Source organism: Pinus tabuliformis, chromosome 2_2, assembly GCF_031772625.1.
Source record: "Pinus tabuliformis cultivar Carrire ecotype Pingquan chromosome 2_2, CPIR1, whole genome shotgun sequence".
Lineage (NCBI taxonomy): Eukaryota > Viridiplantae > Streptophyta > Pinopsida > Pinales > Pinaceae > Pinus > Pinus tabuliformis.
Window position 1 is genome coordinate 476,802,436 of NC_142300.1, and position 21,503 is coordinate 476,823,938.

Sequence of the window (21,503 nt, forward strand, 5' to 3'; positions counted from 1 at the left end):
CTGTGTGTTACTCCGCTTAAGTTTAAATCTCTGTAAAATTTGATTTTACTTTGTAAATGACCCACAATCTCATGTAGATGTATTTTTCATGTTCAAGAAATGAGCATTAAGTTTTAGTATGTTGCTCCAAACCTATTGTGTTATATTTCTTGTGAGTATTCATTAAGTCTCTAGAATAGTTCCACGGTGCGTGAAATGCAAGAGTTAAATAGTCTCACATTGTGCAAAGGTAGCTCAGCCCAATCGGCTTCGGGGTGCATGAACCTAGCTTCGCGAAAGTTATAAATCTCTGCATCTCCCCTCCGCGAAAACGAAAATCAAATTCGCCAAATTATTTCCAACAACTCTGATAAAAGATATGAATCGAAATGTTCATTAGAGAGCTCAGAAACTATTTTGCATTCGGCTGCATTGAGCATTTCATCCAATTGGGTTCGAGTGAGTGCCCTTAGGCCCCTGCCCTCTGATTCAGTAAAAAATGAAGATACAAAAAACTCAATCTCTAACCGCTTTTCAAATCCTTCGAAACCAATTGTAGTCATCAGGCCGGCAACCACTTCTTCACAAGCCATATCCATTTTGAATTGCAGCAGAGATGGAATACAAAACAAGGTAGCGCGTTGAGGGATAGGAATCTAATTTGACAGCCTTACAGACCTCCTCCAGCCATATCCATTTTGAATTGCAGCAGAGATGGAATACAAAACAAGGTAGCGCGTTGAGGGATAGGAATCTAATCTGACAGCCTTACAGACCTCCTCCTAGCGATCTAATTCTAAATCCTAAGTGCACAGTTGTTACTCTGAGAATATTAGGATGGCTCTCGGACGCACTGCACAGAAATGCAAACCAAAACCAGATGTGAGATTCTGTACAATAAAATATTCAGTAACAGTATTTGATAATGAAGATGCATACTATCTACAATTGCAGCTAAATGAATTCATGGTTTCCTAAAACAAAAAACTTCCGTCGATCAATTCGTAGCATAGAAAGAAAACGTACGTTGGAGTAAGCAGCAGTGCGGAATTTCTGGATGCCACCGCGAGGTCGAACGTCTTCAGTCTTGTATCCCAGGGGAGTTTCGTATTGCGAATAATTACTATTAAACTTCTTCCTCCCACCTTTTGCGTCCATCACAACATTCGCCCTTTCTGAATTAACACAAAACAAGCGACATCAGGAGTAAGCCCAACTGACAAAAAGTATGGCATCTAAATAACAATGACAAAGTGAGAGAAAAGGCATGAGGTGGCTCGGCAACGAAAGTGCGACCTTAAAGCAGAATAGATGTAAGCTGAACATCAGAGTTGTCCAAAACTTCAAATAAAAAGGGCTCTCTATCCGCTGAAAGTCAGAGAAACAATGAAGCCCGCAAGAAAACCAACCCCGTAAAAATAAGCGAAGGAAGATCCTGTCCCTCACTTGAATTCACCGCAGCGAAATGGAATATGGGCGTTCAAAGGTAAATTTTGCAATATATAGAGGTGGGGAACATCCATTTGGGACGACTAGAGAATCTATATTGAGATAGGTCGGCAGCTAATAGAGCCACGTGACGCCTTCACCATAACCGTTACCGTTTATCACAGGAAATGCTATTTCCAATTTTATAGCAAAGTTAATGCAGTTTGGGAAATGCTATTTCCAACTTCATAGTAAAGTTAATGCGGTCTGACATGGTCGCCGATATAACACATCGTTTTTTTCTTAGTCATCCTATCAAGCGACCATGTCAGACCGCATTAACTTTACTATAAAATTAGATATAAAAATCTGGCCGCATTAACTTTACTATAGAATTGGATATAGGAGTTGCCGTTTATCACGGGTTTTGCACATTGGAGCTTTTTCCAAATGGCGATGAGATTTGTTAGAAGACCATAGACTCATACACGACTTAATATATTTAATTCCGGAATAATGTAAACTAGCATTTGCACCTAATGTTGCAAAGGAAACACCGTAAGGCATAGAGTGGGGAAGAATAGCGGACATGTAAATGGAAATTATTGAAAGCAAGGGTGGATGATCAGAAACCAAGTGACCAGTGCGTGTTTAATCAGAAGATTGGGCAAGCGTTCTTTGGATTGGTGATCATTAGTAAAATTGCAAGGAGGAATATATACATCAGTAAAAGCTCATTGTCGGGAGAACAATGAGTGCAGTTTGACTGCAATATCTTTTCCTTCTGGCACTTTTATTGCTATTTCTTTTCCTTCTGCCATGCTCCTGCTCTCTAGAAAGTCCCAGAGAGCAGTTTCCCTTGAATATCTGTCATGCTCAATTGTGTAGATTTTGATTTCAATTAGAGCTAGAGAAAGCAATGTAAGAATGTCATTCTTGATCACAATAAAACAAGTCGTTGGAGGATATCAAAAACGAAGTGACCAATACATGTTTAGTCAGAAGACCAGGCAAGTTCTCTATGAATTGGCGATCATTGGTAAAATTGCAAGGAGGAGAAGATATAGCAGTGTAAGTTCACTGTTTAGAGAACATTGAGCACACTTTGACTGCTATATCTTTTCCTTCTAGAACTTCTACCGCTATAGCTTTTCTTTCTGTCATGCTCCTACTCCGATATACTATATTCTCATTCCATTTTCATTAGCAAACATAGTACAACTATAGTCCTGAGCACACCTCTCTCTCCATGAAGTCCAGCTAATCTTATTCCTTCTGTGATGACAAGTTCTGGATTTCATTCCAAAAAGGTGCATATGTCTGACAAGTTTGATATGAAAATCAAGTTTATATCTAGAAAGTTTGTAGATACTAGGCACAGTCACTGCCTACCATGTAATCACATCCTTTGCATTCGTTCCTTCACTCAATAAAATGTAGTTTAGTTTCTCACACTAACATCTATCGATCTATCTACATATATGACTAGCAGTCTCCACAAAAAACAGAGCTCATAGGTAGCTAAGTCATTAAAATTAACAGTTGGATTGATTTTCCTTTCATAGGTCAGTTCACCCTGATAGGTGCTGCAATTTTAAATGGCCAAAGAGGATGCTTCAGCCCTATCACTTATGATTACAACTATCAAACCATGTAATGGCACCCACCCTGATAAGTGCTGCAATTTTAAATGGCCAAAGAGGATGCTTCAGCCCTATCACTTATGATTACAACTATGAAGTTGAAGAACAAGACAACCATATGTCTAAAAATAACTTAAGTCAAAAGCCAGACACTGAATATATTTGTTCTTTTGAAACAGGGCTATTCATTACAAAGATGTAATATAACTCTTCACAACAAGAAGCTTCTCCATGCATGTCTTTAGGTGCCAACAAAACCACTTATTATGGTATTTTGGCAACACCAACAAGGTGGAAACTAACAAAGGTTGCACTTTCCACTATTCCCTACATGATCCATCCTTCTCATTAAAGTTCGAGCCGCTGGTCTATCCTTCACTTTTTCTCTGAGAAGAAACCCACTGATTTATTATTCAAAATGCTTGATTGATTTTCCCTGGTAAATTATCTTAATTCAAAAGAGACTGTAATTGGTTTTCACCTGTGTTCATCTGGAAAGAAACATACAAGAATAAAAGCTAAAGAACGATGTCTCATTCAAAATTAGTGGGCCTCCTAATAACATTGCCAAACCTGCTTTCACTCACTCCCCACGAATTTAGATAAAAACACATTCCAAAGAAGAAATAAATATTTTTTCTATAATCTAGATCTATCTCCATAAGCACTAGACCCTAGCAGAGCAGTTTCCCTTGAATATCTGTCATGCTCAATTGTGTAGATTTTGATTTCAATTGACTAAAATGATATAAAAAATGTTGTAAAAAAGGAAGGCCATTTTATCTTCAGATGCATAGCCAATTACTTCAGAGGCTCAACGTATATCTATGGTTGTAAACATGGCCAGGTCAGTGGCTGACCTTAGAGAAGACAAGCATGCATTTGTAATCTTTGCTTAGGCAAAGGATTGATTACAACAATGAAGATCAAATCACAAGTCTGAGTAGTCGGAGGCAAATTGCACATGTATCTCAAGTTGGTGAAAATACTCATTATAACTTCAGCACAAGGAATAAAAAAAAAAGACAGACTCATTTTCTCAGATTATATTGTTCAAATTTATACACTCCCCTCTTCCATTAGTGAATGTATTATCTCAAGGTGGTGAAAATGCTCATTATAACTTCAGCACAAGGAATAAAAAAAAATAGACTCATTTTCTCAGATTATATTGGTCAAATCTATACACTCCCCTCTTCTATTAGTGAATGTATATCTCTTGTATATACCCATTTTTTACAAAGGAATATGAAATCTAAGGTTTATAGTTATTGAAAAAAATAGACCTCAAGTTTAGAGAATTTAAGATAAAGAGGTTGTCTCATGTCAGGAATTTGTAATCCATGGATCTGCACAACTACCCTCTATTTTTCCAATTGAACTTCACATCCAATCAATACTATAACAAGGTGATCATGAACACTTATTGAACGATTAACTTTTTGGTGTTGTTTATTGGGGAGGTTGACTAATAATCTGTCCACCAAGGTTCCATTCTTGGAATAACTACACCTCAGGCTAAGCACAGCCAAAGGTAGTTTGCTATTCGCAGTGCAACCCCTCTGGACATGATATGTCATTAAAAGAAAAAAAAATCATGTTCTATTCAGAACAGTTGCACATTTCATTTTAAAAACATGCTAAGAGACAAAAAATAATAATTTGACATCTTCATCAGAGTAGTTAACTTTCCAAAGAGTTCACTTAATTGACTTCTTAAATAAATATTGCTTAATATTTAGACCACTTTAATATGATCACTAGTTTGCTGCTGACAAATGAACAATTTCTCAATGTTAATAATCATCTATAGTTCCTATTGCCTTCAACGTTGGAGGACAAAAATGCATGTGGATGTCTTAACAACTTGTTAAGTGCCACTCATTCATGATTTTCTCTTAAACGTCACCCTTAAGAATGCCCTAGATCTTCCTTGAGGGGAATCAATTTTCTCAATGCTTCTTATTTTCTTAATGCTTCTTATCACATAATGGTATCCCAAAAGTATCATAAATCCAGTCCAATGGAGAGGTATGACTGTAGGGGCTAAATGTCAAAACATACATTTTGCATGCATGAGGCTTCACTGATGCTGTAAGGCTGCCTTTATGATTAGCTGCCGGAGTTCTGTGCTGTAATATCCACACAGAGAAGACTATCAGTGAAATAACAAAAAATGTCATTTGCAACTGAGAATTAAGTATAACGGACACGCCACTGATAACCATCCTAAAATGTTTATGTGCAACTCTGGACATGTAGAAGAAATTTACCTTCCATAAGTTCCTGACTTTGGCAGAAAAAGAAGAGTGAAGTCCAATGTCTTTCCAACCATTTTTCAAGCAATCCCACAAATACTAATTCAAATTCTATTCTGAAAGGAAGGAGTTATGGTGGCTTTCACAATAATCTTGCAGTTCTACTTGAGCTTACCATGCTTTCTTAATTGTACTCCAGTATTGAATAGTGTTAACAATTAGCTGACCTCATCTTTGATACTATTAGCCAACCTGTTTAAATGAATTATCCTGATAAAATTATAATGGAAATGTTTATATATTTACCCGTTAAACCTTGAAGCAAGTCTCAAAATCATTCTGTCATATAGTCTTGGAGACAGGACTGCAAGTTTATGGTCTGAAGCATTGTCCAAAGTGAAGAGAATGCAGCTTAGTTACTATCATATGATAATGGTTAATGTGATTGCTAATGAATTAATGGAATTAATAATGAGCTAATGGATTAATGAAGTAACTGACCTAAGCAAAGAACATGTTAACTCAAAAATTAACAACAATTCATTTATGGCGTTTGCCTATAAAAAGACATTTAACAAGTTCTTGGCTTCCCACTCAATAACTGAATTATAACATGAGGCAGAAATTGTTTCAGCTATGAAATGTGAATGTTGTGTGATCCTGCATGGTCATGCCCTTACTTCAAGCTTCAAATTGGATCCATAGACATTGTCTCCTAATACTTTGACAGCAATACTAGTCTTTTTGGTATGTGTTGTATTGGATGTTCAAAGCTCTGCAATCCACCTGATGTAGAGAAGTAACAACCTGTGAAGGCAAATGCAACAACCGATATTACATTAGAGGCTCTATAGCCAACATTCAGCTACACTTTCATGTGTCAGATAGCTAAAAAACAGATAAGCTCTAATTTAGCAGTCCTATATTACCTCGGGGAAATGGAGCAAAAGATTTTCTACATCCTTCTTTCAGGACATTTGGCTCATCAGATAGTACAAGGTAATCATCAGCTGCAGTGCCCCAAAAGAAAGGCAGTGAATCATCAGCATCCTAGCAAAACAAATAGTTATTGGTCAAAAGTCCCACTCAATAACTGAATTATAACATGAGGCAGAAATTGTTTCAGCTATGAAATGTGAATGTTGTGTGATCCTGCATGGTCATGCCCTTACTTCAAGCTTCAAATTGGATCCATAGACATTGTCTCCTAATACTTTGACAGCAATACTAGTCTTTTTGGTATGTGTTGTATTGGATGTTCAAAGCTCTGCAATCCACCTGATGTAGAGAAGTAACAACCTGCGAAGGCAAATGCAACAACCGATATTACATTAGAGGCTCTATAGCCAACATTCAGCTACACTTTCATGTGCCAGATAGCTAAAAAACAGATAAGCTCTAATTTAGCAGTCCTATATTACCTCGGGGAAATGGAGCAAAAGATTTTCTACATCCTTCTTTCAGGACATTTGGCTCATCAGATAGTACAAGGTAATCATCAGCTGCAGTGCCCCAAAAGAAAGGCAGTGAATCATCAGCATCCTAGCAAAACAAATAGTTATTGGTCAAAAGTCAAGAAACCCACAATTTCAAGGAATGCTTAATATTTTATATGGGAACAAAATATGTTCAAATAAATACTCAGGGCACCATTCTGTTATTGGGAAATTGGAAGTGCAGCCTATGATAGATCATATGAGCAGAATTTTCGGGGTAACAGGTGCCAGTAGCCCATATGATTATAAATAACTAATCTTCCCCCTTCCCTCTCCCAAAACAAATAATTAGAGAAACGTTATGGGAAAGGAACTTAAATTTATTTCAACGAAGTAGGAATCTGGGAAAATCTTGGGAAATTGCTTTAGCACGTTTGCAAAGGAATACAAACTATCAGACTGGAATCTTAAAAGTTTTCGGCAAAGAGATATATTTACAAGCCAAACTCCTATATCATGTACCCTATTAGAAAAGCAAGTTGAAAATTATTTCCAAGACTCAAGACCAGATCTCAAGAATTTAGAGCAATCCATTAAAACAGAAAGTCGGGCTGAAAGATTGGGATCCGATTTAAATCACTGTTCTGTTTCAAGTAAGTGATAGTCTTATTTTCCTGCATCAAAGTTGTAAAATAAATCGGATAAGCCCAATGTCATTACAGTCATTATTGGTCAACCCAATATTCTAATAATGGCTGTGAGGATAACCACCAAGTAAATATTTCTTTAGATTACAGCATTTCTTTAGAAAAGGCTAACTCTGCTACATGAATCAGCTATGATCAGTGAGGGGTAGTTTGTTGTAAAATAAATCGGATAAGCCCAATGTCATTACAGTCATTATTGGTCAACCCAATATTCTAATAATGGCTGTAAGGATAACCACCAAGTAAATATTTCTTTAGATTACAGCATTTCTTTAGAAAAGGCCAACTCTGCTACATGAATCAGCAATGATCAGTGAGGGGTAGTTTTAGTTATGATGACAAATGCAGATGACCTTTTACCATGGATAGAATTTTTCATAGGATCTTACAATGGATAACTTCTGTCATGGATTAGAAAGTCATGAATTTGGCAATTTGTCCCTTAAATTGTCCACAAGTGACTATATATATATACTTTCTCTAATTTAAAAACAGAGTACATAACTTCAACTGCCACTTCATTTCAGAAATATCCACATTGTAAAAGTCAACGCCTTCAAAGCACTAGATAAGTTTGACGGTAAATTCAGCGTAGAATTTACAGCAAATGCTTCAAGACCGACCAAATTTGGTATCCTTCTCGAATGGAAAAATTAAGGGTCAATATAATCCAGAACACTAAAAGCATAATTTAGGAAACAATTAAAAGAAGCAAAGGCAACAAAAGCTATTGTTGAAAAGTTTCGATTATATGGTTCAGGGCCGAGAAATATTTAAGAACATTACGTAGAATGGCTACAAGACAATGAATAGCAAAGCCAAAGTTTCGTGGATCTATCAAATGTTAGAAATTTGCTACACGAAGAAAAGGGGCTACGGTAGAAAATTCAGTAATGAAAATCCAATGTTTTAGCATAATTAACATAGATAGAAAGAATTGATGCAAACACAGATTGCTCAGTGGGACAGCTTGCGTCGATTCAGCTAATTCTTCTGCTCAATATCTATCTATGAACATTTAATGACTAGGAGAAACCTGAAAGAGTGATAACGAGAAAACATTACGCAATGTCGGATGACTTAAAAAAATTGTTGTTATTATTAATCTGTATTCTACAAGCAAGCAATTAACACGTATTACTTGAGCTCGAACCATAGTTGACATGTCTTTATCCCGACATCCGAGTTAATGTTAAACGGGGTAATTTCTAATTACAAGAAAACATGAGAATGATACACAGGAACTAGAGTATCAAATTTACTTGGTTCTCCACCAAGAAAAGCAACTTTGAACTGCAGGGGAATACCCAACTTGGGTAATTTGTATTTACAAGAATAGATGAGTGCCTATACAAAGGAACTAGTATAAAATACACTTGGTCCTCCACCATGGAGATAAATGCAAAAGGCAACTTTGACCAGCAGGGTTTGGTTCAGGTCAACAGAATATGAAGCTTAGCAGGGTACCGTTCTTGGGCAGGTCCAGGTAACTTATTGACCACTGAACTCTCTTATCTTTTCACTACTTGATGACCACTGAACTTTTGTTCAGTTGAAATCTCGTGTCTAACAATTTAAACCAAAATTCTTGCAAACAATTTTTTTTTTAAATGTATATTATACTTCAGAAATGCATAAGCTAACGAATCTATATGATCATAGTTTTCGGATTTAATCCGAAATTCCCAAAAAACAATTCAACCCTTCAGAGCATAAAACCTGCTACCTGATTCCAAAAAAACAATTCAACCCTTCAGAGCATAAAACCTGCTACCTGATTCCTTCAGAGCATAAAACTTGCTACCTGATTCATTGATATTAAAGCTTTTTCCTCAACCATTACTGATTTATTGATATCAGAATGAATTATTTCTATCAAGGTTGATCTCAACTAATCAGATTCATTTATATGAACTAAAAACGTTCATGGCGGACTCACAACCAGTTTTATCCCTTACCACATGGTTAAGAGTATTTTTTTGAGAAAACACGACATCTTCAGATCCATAAAAATAGAAAACATGAAAAAAAAAATAGTCAAAACCATCGTTTTGAAATCAAAGTAAAGCAACATTACTTGGTATTTGTTCGGAAATTCAAAATGCCCAATTATCTCAGAATCTGCCCCAATGGTGCCATCGTTCTGAAACAAAAGTTTAGCGACCATCAAATTACTTTGCTATCTATTTGGGAAATTCAAAGTGCCCAGTCATCTCAGAAGTTCTTCATACAGAGCAGATGTGTGATAGAACACTAGGGAAAAGCGTAGGGCTAACACAACCGTATCCCGTAACACACAGAGCCAAAATCATCGTTTTGAAATCAAAGTAAAGCAACATTACTTGGTATTTGTTCGGAAATTCAAAATGCCCAACTATCTCAGAATCTGCCCCAACGGTGCCATCGTTCTGAAACAAAAGTTCAGAAAGCGAGAGCATAGAACTATCAATCATAGCTCAAACCAAGCAAAAATTCAAGTTACAGAAGAATTAAAAAAACCCTGACTTGCAAGTGGGAGTGAAAGCCCCCCGGGACGCCGAAGAGAATAATCTTCTTCCCAGTGGCCAAAGAGTGGACGGAAACTTGCTGGAGCTTGCTCTCTTCGTCAAAATAGGCCAGAACGCCATCTGGAATCTTATCACCGACTGCTATGGGTGCCATTGTAAACTCTCTTATCAAAATCTAACACAGCCCACAGGGATTCGAACTCAAGCGCAGCTGCAAATACTCAAGCGCAGCTGCAAATACTCGCAGCTCAAATACTCGATCCCAATACCTGAGGACTCTATGGAACAATGTAACTCATTACACTGTGAATTCGACCAGCTGAATAAAACCCTCGTTTAGAAATTAAATAGAATGGTGTCCAAAAATAAAACCCTCGTTTAGAAATTAAATAGAATGGTGTCCAAAAGAGGAGTGAGGGGAGTATTTACACAGGATGCTGTACCCTGGATGATCTTTCTTCTCTGCGATCTGGTCCAGTTGTGCCGCTGCGGCCGACCACTAGAAAGGGCTTGCGCTAATCTAGAGTTCGAAATTGTACTGTTATGATCATTGAGTGTCTCTTTGTGATGCAGTTACATGAAGGGAAAGCAACGGGCCCAGCGAGTGCCAACCGGTCACCAACCAATTCAAATCAACGGCTGAGGATAATCTAATCGTCTAACAAAGGATCTAACGGCGTAAAGTGATGACAGAGAGGCAGTTGGGAGAATTGATTTCAGAAGGGAACGCCGTATGTCAACTAATCAGATTCATTTATATGAACTAAAAACGTTCATGGCGGACTCACAACCAGTTTTATCCCTTACCACATGGTTAAGAGTATTTTTTTGAGGAAACACGACATCTTCAGATCCATAAAAATAGAAAACATGAAAAAAAAAATAGTCAAAACCATCGTTTTGAAATCAAAGTAAAGCAACATTACTTGGTATTTGTTCGGAAATTCAAAATGCCCAATTATCTCAGAATCTGCCCCAATGGTGCCATCGTTCTGAAACAAAAGTTTAGCGACCATCAAATTACTTTGCTATCTATTTGGGAAATTCAAAGTGCCCAGTCATCTCAGAAGTTCTTCATACAGAGCAGATGTGTGATAGAACACTAGGGCAAAGCGTAGGGCTAACACAACCGTATCTCGTAACACACAGAGCCAAAACCATCGTTTTGAAATCAAAGTAAAGCAACATTACTTGGTATTTGTTCGGAAATTCAAAATGCCCAATTATCTCAGAATCTGCCCCAACGGTGCCATCATTCTGAAACAAAAGTTCAGAAAGCGAGAGCATAGAACTATCAATCATAGCTCAAACCAAGCAAAAATTCAAGTTACAGAAGAATTAAAAAAACCCTGACCTGCAAGTGGGAGTGAAAGCCCCCCGGGACGCTGAAGAGAATAATCTTCTTCCCAGCGGCCAAAGAGTGGACGAAAACTTGCTGGAGCTTGCTCTCTTCGTCAAAATAGGCCAGAACGCCATCTGGAATCTTATCACCGACTGCTATGGGTGCCATTGTAAACTCTCTTATCAAAATCTAACACAGCCCACAGGGATTCGAACTCAAGCGCAGCTGCAAATACTCAAGCGCAGCTGCAAATACTCGATCCCAATACCTGAGGACTCTATGGAACAATGTAACTCATTACACTGTGAATTCGACCAGCTGAATAAAACCCTCGTTTAGAAATTAAATAGAATGGTGTCCAAAAATAAAACCCTCGTTTAGAAATTAAATAGAATGGTGTCCAAAAGAGGAGTGAGGGGAGTATTTACACAGGATGCTGTACCCTGGATGATCTTTCTTCTCTGCGATCTGGTCTAGTTGTGCCGCTGCGGCTGACCACTAGAAAGGGCTTGCGCTAATCTAGAGTTCGAAATTGTGCTGTTATGATCATTGAGTGTCTCTTTGTGATGCAGTTACATGAAGGGAAAGCAACGGGCCCAGCGAGTGCCAACCGGTCACCAACCAATTCAAATCAACGGCTGAGGATAATCTAATCGTCTAACAAAGGATCTAACGGCGTAAAGTGATGACAGAGAGGCAGTTGGGAGAATTGATTTCAGAAGGGAACGCCGTATGTCAACTAATCAGATTCATTTATATGAACTAAAAACGTTCATGGCGGACTCACAACCAGTTTTATCCCTTACCACATGGTTAAGAGTATTTTTTTGAGGAAACATGACATCTTCATATCCATAAAAATAGAAAACATGAAAAAAAAAATAGTCAAAACCATCGTTTTGAAATCAAAGTAAAGCAACATTACTTGGTATTTGTTCGGAAATTCAAAATGCCCAATTATCTCAGAATCTGCCCCAATTTTGCCATCGTTCTGAAACAAAAGTTTAGCGACCATCAAATTACTTTGCTATCTATTTGGGAAATTCAAAGTGCCCAGTCATCTCAGAAGTTCTTCATACAGAGCAGATGTGTGATAGAACACTAGGGCAAAGCGTAGGGCTAACACAACCGTATCTCGTAACACACAGAGCCAAAACCATCATTTTGAAATCAAAGTAAAGCAACATTACTTGGTATTTGTTCGGAAATTCAAAATGCCCAATTATCTCAGAATCTGCCCCAACGGTGCCATCGTTCTGAAACAAAAGTTCAGAAAGCGAGAGCATAGAACTATCAATCATAGCTCAAACCAAGCAAAAATTCAAGTTACAGAAGAATTAAAAAAACCCTGACCTGCAAGTGGGAGTGAAAGTCCCCTGGGACGCCGAAGAGAATAATCTTCTTCCCAACGGCCAAAGAGTGGACGGAAACTTGCTGGAGCTTGCTCTCTTCGTCAAAATAGGCCAGAACGCCATCTGGAATCTTATCACCGACTGCTATGGGTGCCATTGTAAACTCTCTTATAAAAATCTAACACAGCCCACAGGGATTCGAACTCAAGCGCAGCTGCAAATACTCAAGCGCAGCTGCAAATACTCGATCCCAATACCTGAGGACTCTATGGAACAATGTAACTCATTACACTGTGAATTTGGCCAGTTGAATAAAACCCTCGTTTAGAAATTAAATAGAATGGTGTCCAAAAATAAAACCCTCGTTTAGAAATTAAATAGAATGGTGTCCAAAAGAGGAGTGAGGGGAGTATTTACACATGATGCTGTACCCTGGATGATCTTTCTTCTCTGCGATCTGGTCTGGTTGTGCCGCTGCGGCCGACCACTAGAAAGGGCTTGCGCTAATCTAGAGTTCGAAATTGTGCTGTTATGATCACTGAGTGTCTCTTTGTGATGCAGTTACATGAAGGGAAAGCAACGGGCCCAGCGAGTCCCAACCGGTCACCAACCAATTCAAATCAACGGCTGAGGATAATCTAATCGTCTAACAAAGGATCTAATGGCGTAAAGTGATGACAGAGAGGCAGTTGGGAGAATTGATTTCAGAAGGGAACGCCTTACGGCGTAATTAAGAAAGCTAAATATAGAAAATTTTTGCAGGTGCATTTCCTGTTTTGCAAGATCGCAGGCCAAATTTGCGGAGAACACTAGCCAAATGTGAAGTTGAGCGTAAAAAATTATGTGCCAAGTGTTAAAATAATTATATGCCAGATGTAAAAAGTGTAGACGAACTGATTTGATTCAAGGCCTATTACCCTAATTATCATTATAAAAAATATTAAAATATACTATTACATTTCTTATTAAAAAAACACAATTCTTTTTCATAATTATAATATATTATATTTTTTCAACCATAATTTATATTTTTTTAAAACTTTTTAATAAAAAATATTCAAATATAACGTTCTTTTTCTTTATTCCTTTTGGTAATTATAATATATTATATTTTATAAATTAATTTAATATTATCCCTATACATTATGAAATATATTTTTTTATTTACTTAATATATTATTTTAACTATTTTAGGTAAAAGACATCTGGATGGCACTGAAATCCAATAATATTGGTACCGTGGCTTCATCTTCGACTTCTTAGTTAACCATTATCTCATGGGGGAGGGAAATTTAAGCAATGACACTAATAACTAGGGGAATTCAGTGCTCCATTCACATTATTAAGTTTATTAAGATGTGTCGTAAAAAAACATTTTTTTGATAAATTCTAAGAGGAGTATAGCATCTTCATTGTTTAACAATTGAAATTTGTTTTCTTCTAATTTTGAGGAATTGACTGTTGATTTTACATTAAGCTGCTCTTTTTTTTTTTTTAAATACCTTTATCACTATTTATCAAAACTTTCCTAAATAATTAAATTTAAATTAAGTTTTGTATTAAAATTTAATATTTATATTATTTATTTATTTGATATTAAAACATTGAGAACTTACCATTCAATTAAATTCCACTATTCAATTAAAGTTTCAATTCACGACTCTCACTTTTATGTTTGTCTCAATAATTTTGGCCACACGTACTTTGGGCCATCTTTTGTTTTTATTAATATGAATATCAAAACATTTTATTATAGAATTGTTAAAATTTAAATACTGAAAAAATTAATTAAATTATAATTTTATTTAAAATTATTTTTATTAATAAAAGTAATTAATATACAAGTTAAACATATATACATTAAAAAAATGATAACCATGGAAATTAATCCCCATTTTATTATGAAGATTATTAGTATATAAATATATTTTGTTACAATATCACTAAATAAATGTAACTATTTAATATCGCACTTGTTTATATGACAATTTTTTTAATTAATAAATTTAATTAAAATGAGAAAAATAACTATTTAAAAATATATATATATATTTTTTGTTTTTATATACTATAAAAAAAACTGAAATATTTTATAGAAATTAAATCTTTATCCTCTATTTAATAATAATTGATAATTAAATTATAATTCTAAAAACCATATTCTAAAACAACCATATTTTAAAATGAATACTTATTATTATAAAAATATAATTAAAAATACAATAAAATAAATGAATACTTATTATTATAAAAATATAATTAAAAATACAATAAAATAACAATCAGCATTGTATCTTTTACTTTTAACTCTTTAATTTAAATTGAGATTATAATGTTAATAACAATTATCCCAAGAGACTATAATATTAATAACAATTATCCCATGCTTACAATTTCTTCAGCTTAATACAAATAATGTTTTACATTAAAATCCAAACTTGTTTACAAAAGTGTATATAATTAATTTTCTTTCCGACATTAAAAATGGAAAACAATCAAATCTCCTTCGTTCTATTTTCTTTAATATGTTACATATTTATATCACATTTTCATTTAAATTTGAGAATATAATGTTAATAACAATTATCCCATGCTTACAATTTCTTCAGTTTAATACAAATAATGTTTTACATTAAAATCCAAGCTGGTTTACAAAAGTGTATATAATTGATTTTCTTTCCGACATTAAAAATGGAAAATAATCAAATCTCTTTCGTTATATTTTTTTTGATATGTTACATATTTATATCACATTTTCATTGTAATTTAATCATTTTTCTTTCTTTCTCCTATAAAATTGAATCTAATCATTTTATTTTTCTCCTATAAAATTGATAGATTAATATCTAAAAGAGAAAGAGTGATCAAATGCTCTTTAAAATAGTATAACTTTTATAATAAATTGTTATCCTCCATTCAAATTCAAATTTGATAAGAAACAATATATTAACTAGTTGTAATTTAAACTAGTTATAATTTAAACTCTATATATATAGATGTATGCATATCAAAACACTTCATTATACCATTGTTAAAAGTTAAACCATAAAAAATATATTTAAATTAATGTTTTTTTTAATGTTGAAATGAATAATTTTTTTGTTAAGTTTGGTAGATCTTTCTTTTTCATTATAAAATAAGTAAACAAGTTACAACCACATAAATCTTGGTTAGGTGGTCTCAACTTGCCCATTGGGAAACCAAGTTTGTTGACCACCTAACCGCATGATAAATCATCCAATAAAAAAAAATACTTAGTCTATGTATCCAAGCTATATAGATTTGATTGTCATGTCCACAACTATATATATATATATATAACTACAAACTGTAGATTAAAAGTTATCCGCATGAAAACTAATCAAAAAATAACTAAGAGTTAGCATGCTAGTCCTCTTGCTCGACAGATGCTGACGTAACTGAGGTTGGATCTTTCGCGTTGTGCCTGGTAGCTCAGTCTATGAGAACAGGCATGGGAAATGTTTCTCAATACAGCCCAGGCAGCCATCCTGTTTCTGTAATTGAAGCAACTTTTGAAAATCCTGTTTGTAATTTGGAAAATCCTAGAGAGCAGTCGTCCAAATTTGTTCCATGGCCTTGCCCAGGAGGCATTTCATAAGCCAATATAGATATAAGGTCTGCTTGTATTACGTCTCTCATCCTCTGGTGTGTCCCCGTAGCTTCCAATCCTCCATATCAGCTACCTCCATGCTCGCTTGGCGATTTATATCCTCCTCCCATTCTGCTATGAGCCATTTGATTTCCTCCTTGGTGTCATTCGTGTATGTAGCCACCGCTTCATGTATTAGGTTGGCCACGGGTTTTCTGCCTCGTCGTTTACTCGCAGTGCTCGGCTCAGCCTCGGCCTCGCTCCCCCGCGGTCTCTTTCCTCGTCCCTTGCCCTTTGCTGCTTGACCCATTGCCTCTTTGTCCCTGTACCTTCCAGCCAAATTTTGTCGTTGGCCAGAAACTAGCCTCTGTGCTCTTCTCATCCAAGGGTAGTTACCTTTCGACGGGCCTGTTACGGGAACAAGAAACCATAATTTCCAAAACATTATTTTCTGTATTGCCGCCTCCCAAAGGTTCTGCCAATGCATCAAATCTGCCACCCATGATTCATTTTCATAACCCTCGAGCATAAGGATCCCCCACCCATGACTCCTAGGACGCCCCTGCATGACCCCTGCCTTACAAACACTTTGACCATGGTCTTGGAAACGAGGTGCATGGCCACCTACAGAGCCTGTAGCCTAGAAGCCAAGCCAATAGGAACCACGCCCCTCATCTCCTTTGCCCCTCGTTGAATGACCCTGCCCCCATTCCCCCTAACTTAGCTTCAACTTGACTTTACTCTAGCTGTCCTAGTAGCCCGACATCTGAACCCCGACCTCCATGAGGCATCCAGCCCAAACGTTGCTAGCCACCCCCCTTCCCTTCATCCAGATGAGGATGTCCTGGCCAACATTCCATTCTTGCTAATTCCCCAATTTCAGAAGCCCCCGTCCCGCAACAACCTCCCCCCTACTAGCTCCCCTCAGGGGCTTGGCGCCTACCCTCAGGACCCAGGTCTTCCAATTTTCCCCAGCGTTCCGAGAACCAGACTTGCATTAACACATAGACACCTGTAGACTCCCTACCTGTGATCCCCAATTTTTCCAAGAGATAAGAAACTAGAGTTTTCTCGGGCAGACTTCGTCCTGACCCAACCCAATAAGCCCCATGGGAGAGAGTAGAATGCTGAAATGGAGTGACACCCGTGCAGAACCCATGGAACTAGGATTATTCCCACAGACTTCTGCCACCAAGCTAATCACCCCGCCCAAATTTCTCTCACCCACAAACCCCGTGCCCCCATGCAAACCCCAATTAATAGACCAAACGTAGGGAAGCATAATCGTCTATAGGCAAAGCTAGTTAACATACCTGGTAACTAGCAGTTGGAGTCGTTGGATCACCCTGCCTTCCCGAAGCCTCTACTCCACTTTTGCCGTCGTCAACTCTTCTCTTACAACCTCCGAACTGTTATCCTTCTCTGCAGTTAGTAAACTTGGTTGCATGAAATTGCCACCTTCCCTCGTCCCTCTTGCCTTAAACATGTCGACAGCCACCACGCCGTGCGCTTCAAGCATGTGGGAGGCAATGGCACCATTCCTTGGTATGCTTTTCATGAGGACAACCTTAATGGCTCCGTCCACCAGCTCACACCCCAATCTGGGGTGAAATGAATAAATTTTTAATATAAATAATTTTTTAGTATAAATAATTTTTTTAATTTTTTATTATTATTATTTAATTAAAATATGATTATATTATTTAACACACTTGTCAAAAAAATAAGTTAAAAAATTCAACCCAATTTTATTTTATTTGCAAAAAGAACTTTTATATTGTTACTTCTAATTAAAAAATATCAAAAAGTCGAATATTTAAATTTTAGTTTTAGATGGAAAAATTGCATGGATCGATTTGGTAATCTAAAGAAATAAAAACCTAATTTTAGTTATTGAACAAATTAAATTGATTTTTATAAATTGTTGGTAAAATCTGATGGTGCTAGTCTTGCTAGTCCTCAATTCGGTAACTCCTAGAGCTGACCATAGGACCCACACTATAAATAAGGCATCAAAGTAAAAGGTGATAGGTCATTGGATCCTTGTTACCATTGATGCTTTACTTATTATAACTGTAGGTGGTGAACAAAAATTGAATGATGATGGTAGTGACAACCTACAATTGTCATGAAATATGCCATTTGTCAGGCTTGTCTGTTGATAAGACCGCCCAACGCTTGTTAGTGCTTTACAAATTTTCTTAGCTTCCTGGTAGGGCGATAGATGGAATGTTATTGATGGAGAAATGTATATTTTTTAGGATCATAAAATGACACGAGCACCCGATTTTATCGGATCGAACCAACATTGTTATCATTTCCAACTTTGGCTAACTCCTGAGAGTCAAAGGCTGATAGTTGGGAAATGAAAGTGGAAATAAAATTTGTCACTTAACGTTACCACTCGATGGTTTTTGGATCAAGTAAAAAGGTTAATCACACCAAATGAAATTATCTACCATTCTTAATGGTTGATGGTCAATAGATGAAAAAAGGTTGACATGAAAGCTTCTACCTCCATCAACTCACAAAATTATGGGAAGATCAAAATTTGTTTAAGTGTTTGTCTATTGAGCTTGATAACAAGATTGAGGTTGGCTTTATTTGAAAGTCTCTCTCTCACATACACACTCTTCTTTGTCTCTCCCCTATCTCCTGATAAATATCTTTCTTGTTTATTTTATTACATAGAAGAAATCTGTCATTCAACAAACTCAGAATCTAATTTATAACAATATTCCTAAATTAGCTAGATTGTTCTTCTACATAGGAATTTGATGACATCTCCTCTAACTACATAGATTCCTTTTATTCTATGACAAAAATATTACAAATTAAATGGTTTAGGGAACCCAACTTCCCTTGGTAAACAAATTTGGGAACCAACTCCCTTGGTAAATGAGTTTTTTTATTACTCAAGAGGTCAAAAGTGGTCTTTCCTTGTAGACGCTCTTGCATCAGATTCCTATGAGGAATAAAATTATTATTCATCAAATCCTTAACACTTGTGTCATCCTCGATAATATCCATAATTGTTATCCATGTAAAATCTTCCACTGGTTGTTATTTCCATTTAACAAGTATTGAAGATACTCTTTACCTCTGGTTTTCTTGACTAATTTCTTTCTGAATATTGATTCAATTTATTTTGGAATTGCTTTGGAAGTTGTTTCTTCCACTTACTACTTTTATCTTCATAACTTATAGGTGCATCTGCTATAATACCATCTCGTTCATTAAAGGGATATAGATATGCTACATTGAAAATTGATGATATTTCAATGTCGTTAGGAAGTTTCAATTCATAAGCACAGGAAGAAAATTTTCTCAAAATTCTGCATGGACCAATTTTATTGAGCTTAAGTTTATTATATGTCCCTAAAGGAAACATTTACTTCCTCAAGTATGACATTATCAGGTCACCAATTTCAAAGTTCAACTGTCTTCTTTTTATATCTTCTCTCTATTTGTACTTGTTGTTTGTTGCCCTGTAATTGTTTCTTTACTCTTTCTTGTAACTCTTGCATACTTAATGCAAAATCTTCACCATATGCACTTCTGAGCTCTAACTTTCCCAAATTTCTTAGCTCATACACTCCCTTAGGGTGCATTCCATAAAACATTTGAAATGGACTCATTCATGTACTTATGTTAGGTGAGTCATTGTAAGAAAACTCAACTTGAGAAAGTATATAATCCCACTATTTTAGATGTTTATTCACCAAAATCCTCAAAATGTTTTCTAAGTTTCTATTTACCACCTCTGTTTTTCCATCTATTTGTGGGTAATAAGTTGAACTTAAGTTCAAATTAGTGCCTGGTTTCTTCCACAAGGTTCTCCTAAAGTGAACTACAAATATCGTATCCCTATCCAATACAATGCTTCTAGGAAACTCATGAAAACTTACAATTTATTTAAAAAATATATTTACAACACTGGTTGCATTAATGATTTTTTGTAAAAGAAATAAAATGTGTCATCTTAGAAAACCTATCCACAAAAACAAAAATATAGTCATTACCTCTCTTTCTTCATGGTAATCCAAAGAAAAAATCCATGCTAACATAACCCCAAGATTTTCCAGGGATTGGTAGTGGGAAATACAATCCTGCATTCTGGATTCTCCCTTTTACTTGCTGACACACTTTTCATATTGTCACAAACATTTTTACATAATCTTGCATACTTGGACAAAAATAAAAATAATTTAATACATAAAAGATTTAAGTAGTTCCAAAATGTCCCATTAATCCTCCATTATGTTTCTCCTTTATTAAGTTGTACCTCATGGAACATCTGGGTATGCAAAGTTGCAAACTTTATTGTCCTTAAACAATAAACCTTTTGAATCATATAACTTGACATTGAGGTGTATTCATGCTCAGTAGGTTTTCACATGTTTCTCTTTTAAATATGTGTCACTCTTGTACATATCCTTTAGTTCATCAAATCCCATGACACTAATTTGAATTTCTTGTAGGATTAAGTTAATTCTACTTCAACCATCAACTAATTTATTTGATGATCAACCAATATGTTTGATTACAAAAGTAAATTTATGCAAAAAATCCACCCACTTGGCATGTCTCTGATTCAACTTTGGTTGAATTCCTATGAATTGCAAAGCATGATTATTTATAAATAAAATAATTTCTTTGGGCATGAGGTAATTCCTCCACTTTTTCAAATATTGAACAATAGCATAAAATTCTTTATCATCGGAAGAATATTTTTATTTTGCTTCATTAAGCTTTTCACTGAAGTAAGAAATTGGTTTTCCTTCTTGATTCAAAACACTCTAATAGTGACTCCACTTGCATCTATTTCAACCTGAAAATATTTATTGAAATATGGTAAGGTTAGAATTGGTTGCTCAATTATATTTTGCTTCAACAATTTAAATTTTATACCAATTGCTATAGTCCAACTAAAAGGATGTTTAATTTCCTTAATAGCTTCTACAATAGGAGCATAAATACTACTAAGGTTTTTAATAAATTTTCTATAGAAGTGTTGACAGGATGAAATGCACCATTGACGGTTAAGGGGATTTCCTCTGTATGAAGTCCAAATTAGATCTCAAACCATTTGGGATAGGAGTCCCATCTGGAATGTTGGCTTGACTGCCATATCTTGTTTGGTAAAAGTCATATTTTGGACGAAGTGAGCAAGGAAAGGGAAATCCAAATAAGACTCGTGATAAGATACAAGTTAGAACAACTTATGGAAATGCCTTAAGT

At 35.7% G+C, this 21,503-nt stretch overlaps 1 protein-coding gene across 3 annotated transcripts; it reads right to left on the minus strand.

Moving 5' to 3' along the window:
• Positions 1–6,027: 6,027 nt before the first annotated feature.
• Positions 6,028–11,538, minus strand: LOC149193408 (peroxiredoxin-2C-like). Of its 3 annotated transcripts, none has more exons than XM_089404837.1 (5): positions 11,313–11,538; positions 6,730–6,850; positions 6,481–6,607; positions 6,238–6,358; positions 6,028–6,115 (listed from the first exon to the last, which is right to left on the minus strand). In XM_089404837.1, the coding sequence occupies exons 1-3, from the start codon at positions 11,466–11,468 to the stop codon at positions 6,516–6,518; spliced, it is 369 nt and encodes a 122-aa protein (XP_089260963.1). In that variant the 5' UTR covers positions 11,469–11,538; the 3' UTR covers positions 6,028–6,115; positions 6,238–6,358; positions 6,481–6,515. The 3 variants fall into 3 exon arrangements, with proteins under 3 accessions (XP_089260963.1, XP_089260964.1, XP_089260962.1); XM_089404838.1 differs by lacking the exon at positions 11,313–11,538 and adding an exon at positions 9,957–10,175 and having other exon boundaries at positions 6,238–6,318; XM_089404836.1 differs by lacking the exon at positions 11,313–11,538 and adding an exon at positions 9,957–10,175.
• Positions 11,539–21,503: the final 9,965 nt, after the last annotated feature.

Bases quoted from the DNA above. Each gene is read 5' to 3' on its own strand.
- LOC149193408 (XM_089404837.1), bottom strand. From the start codon at position 11,468: ATGGCACCCATAGCAGTCGGTGATAAGATTCCAGATGGCGTTCTGGCC. The intron at 6,851-11,312 runs GTCAGGGTTTTT...TTGTTTTGCTAG, and splicing joins GCTTTCACTCCCACTTGCAG to GATGCTGATGATTCACTGCC. The intron at 6,608-6,729 runs GTAATATAGGAC...TTGCCTTCGCAG, and splicing joins TTTTGCTCCATTTCCCCGAG to GTTGTTACTTCTCTACATCA.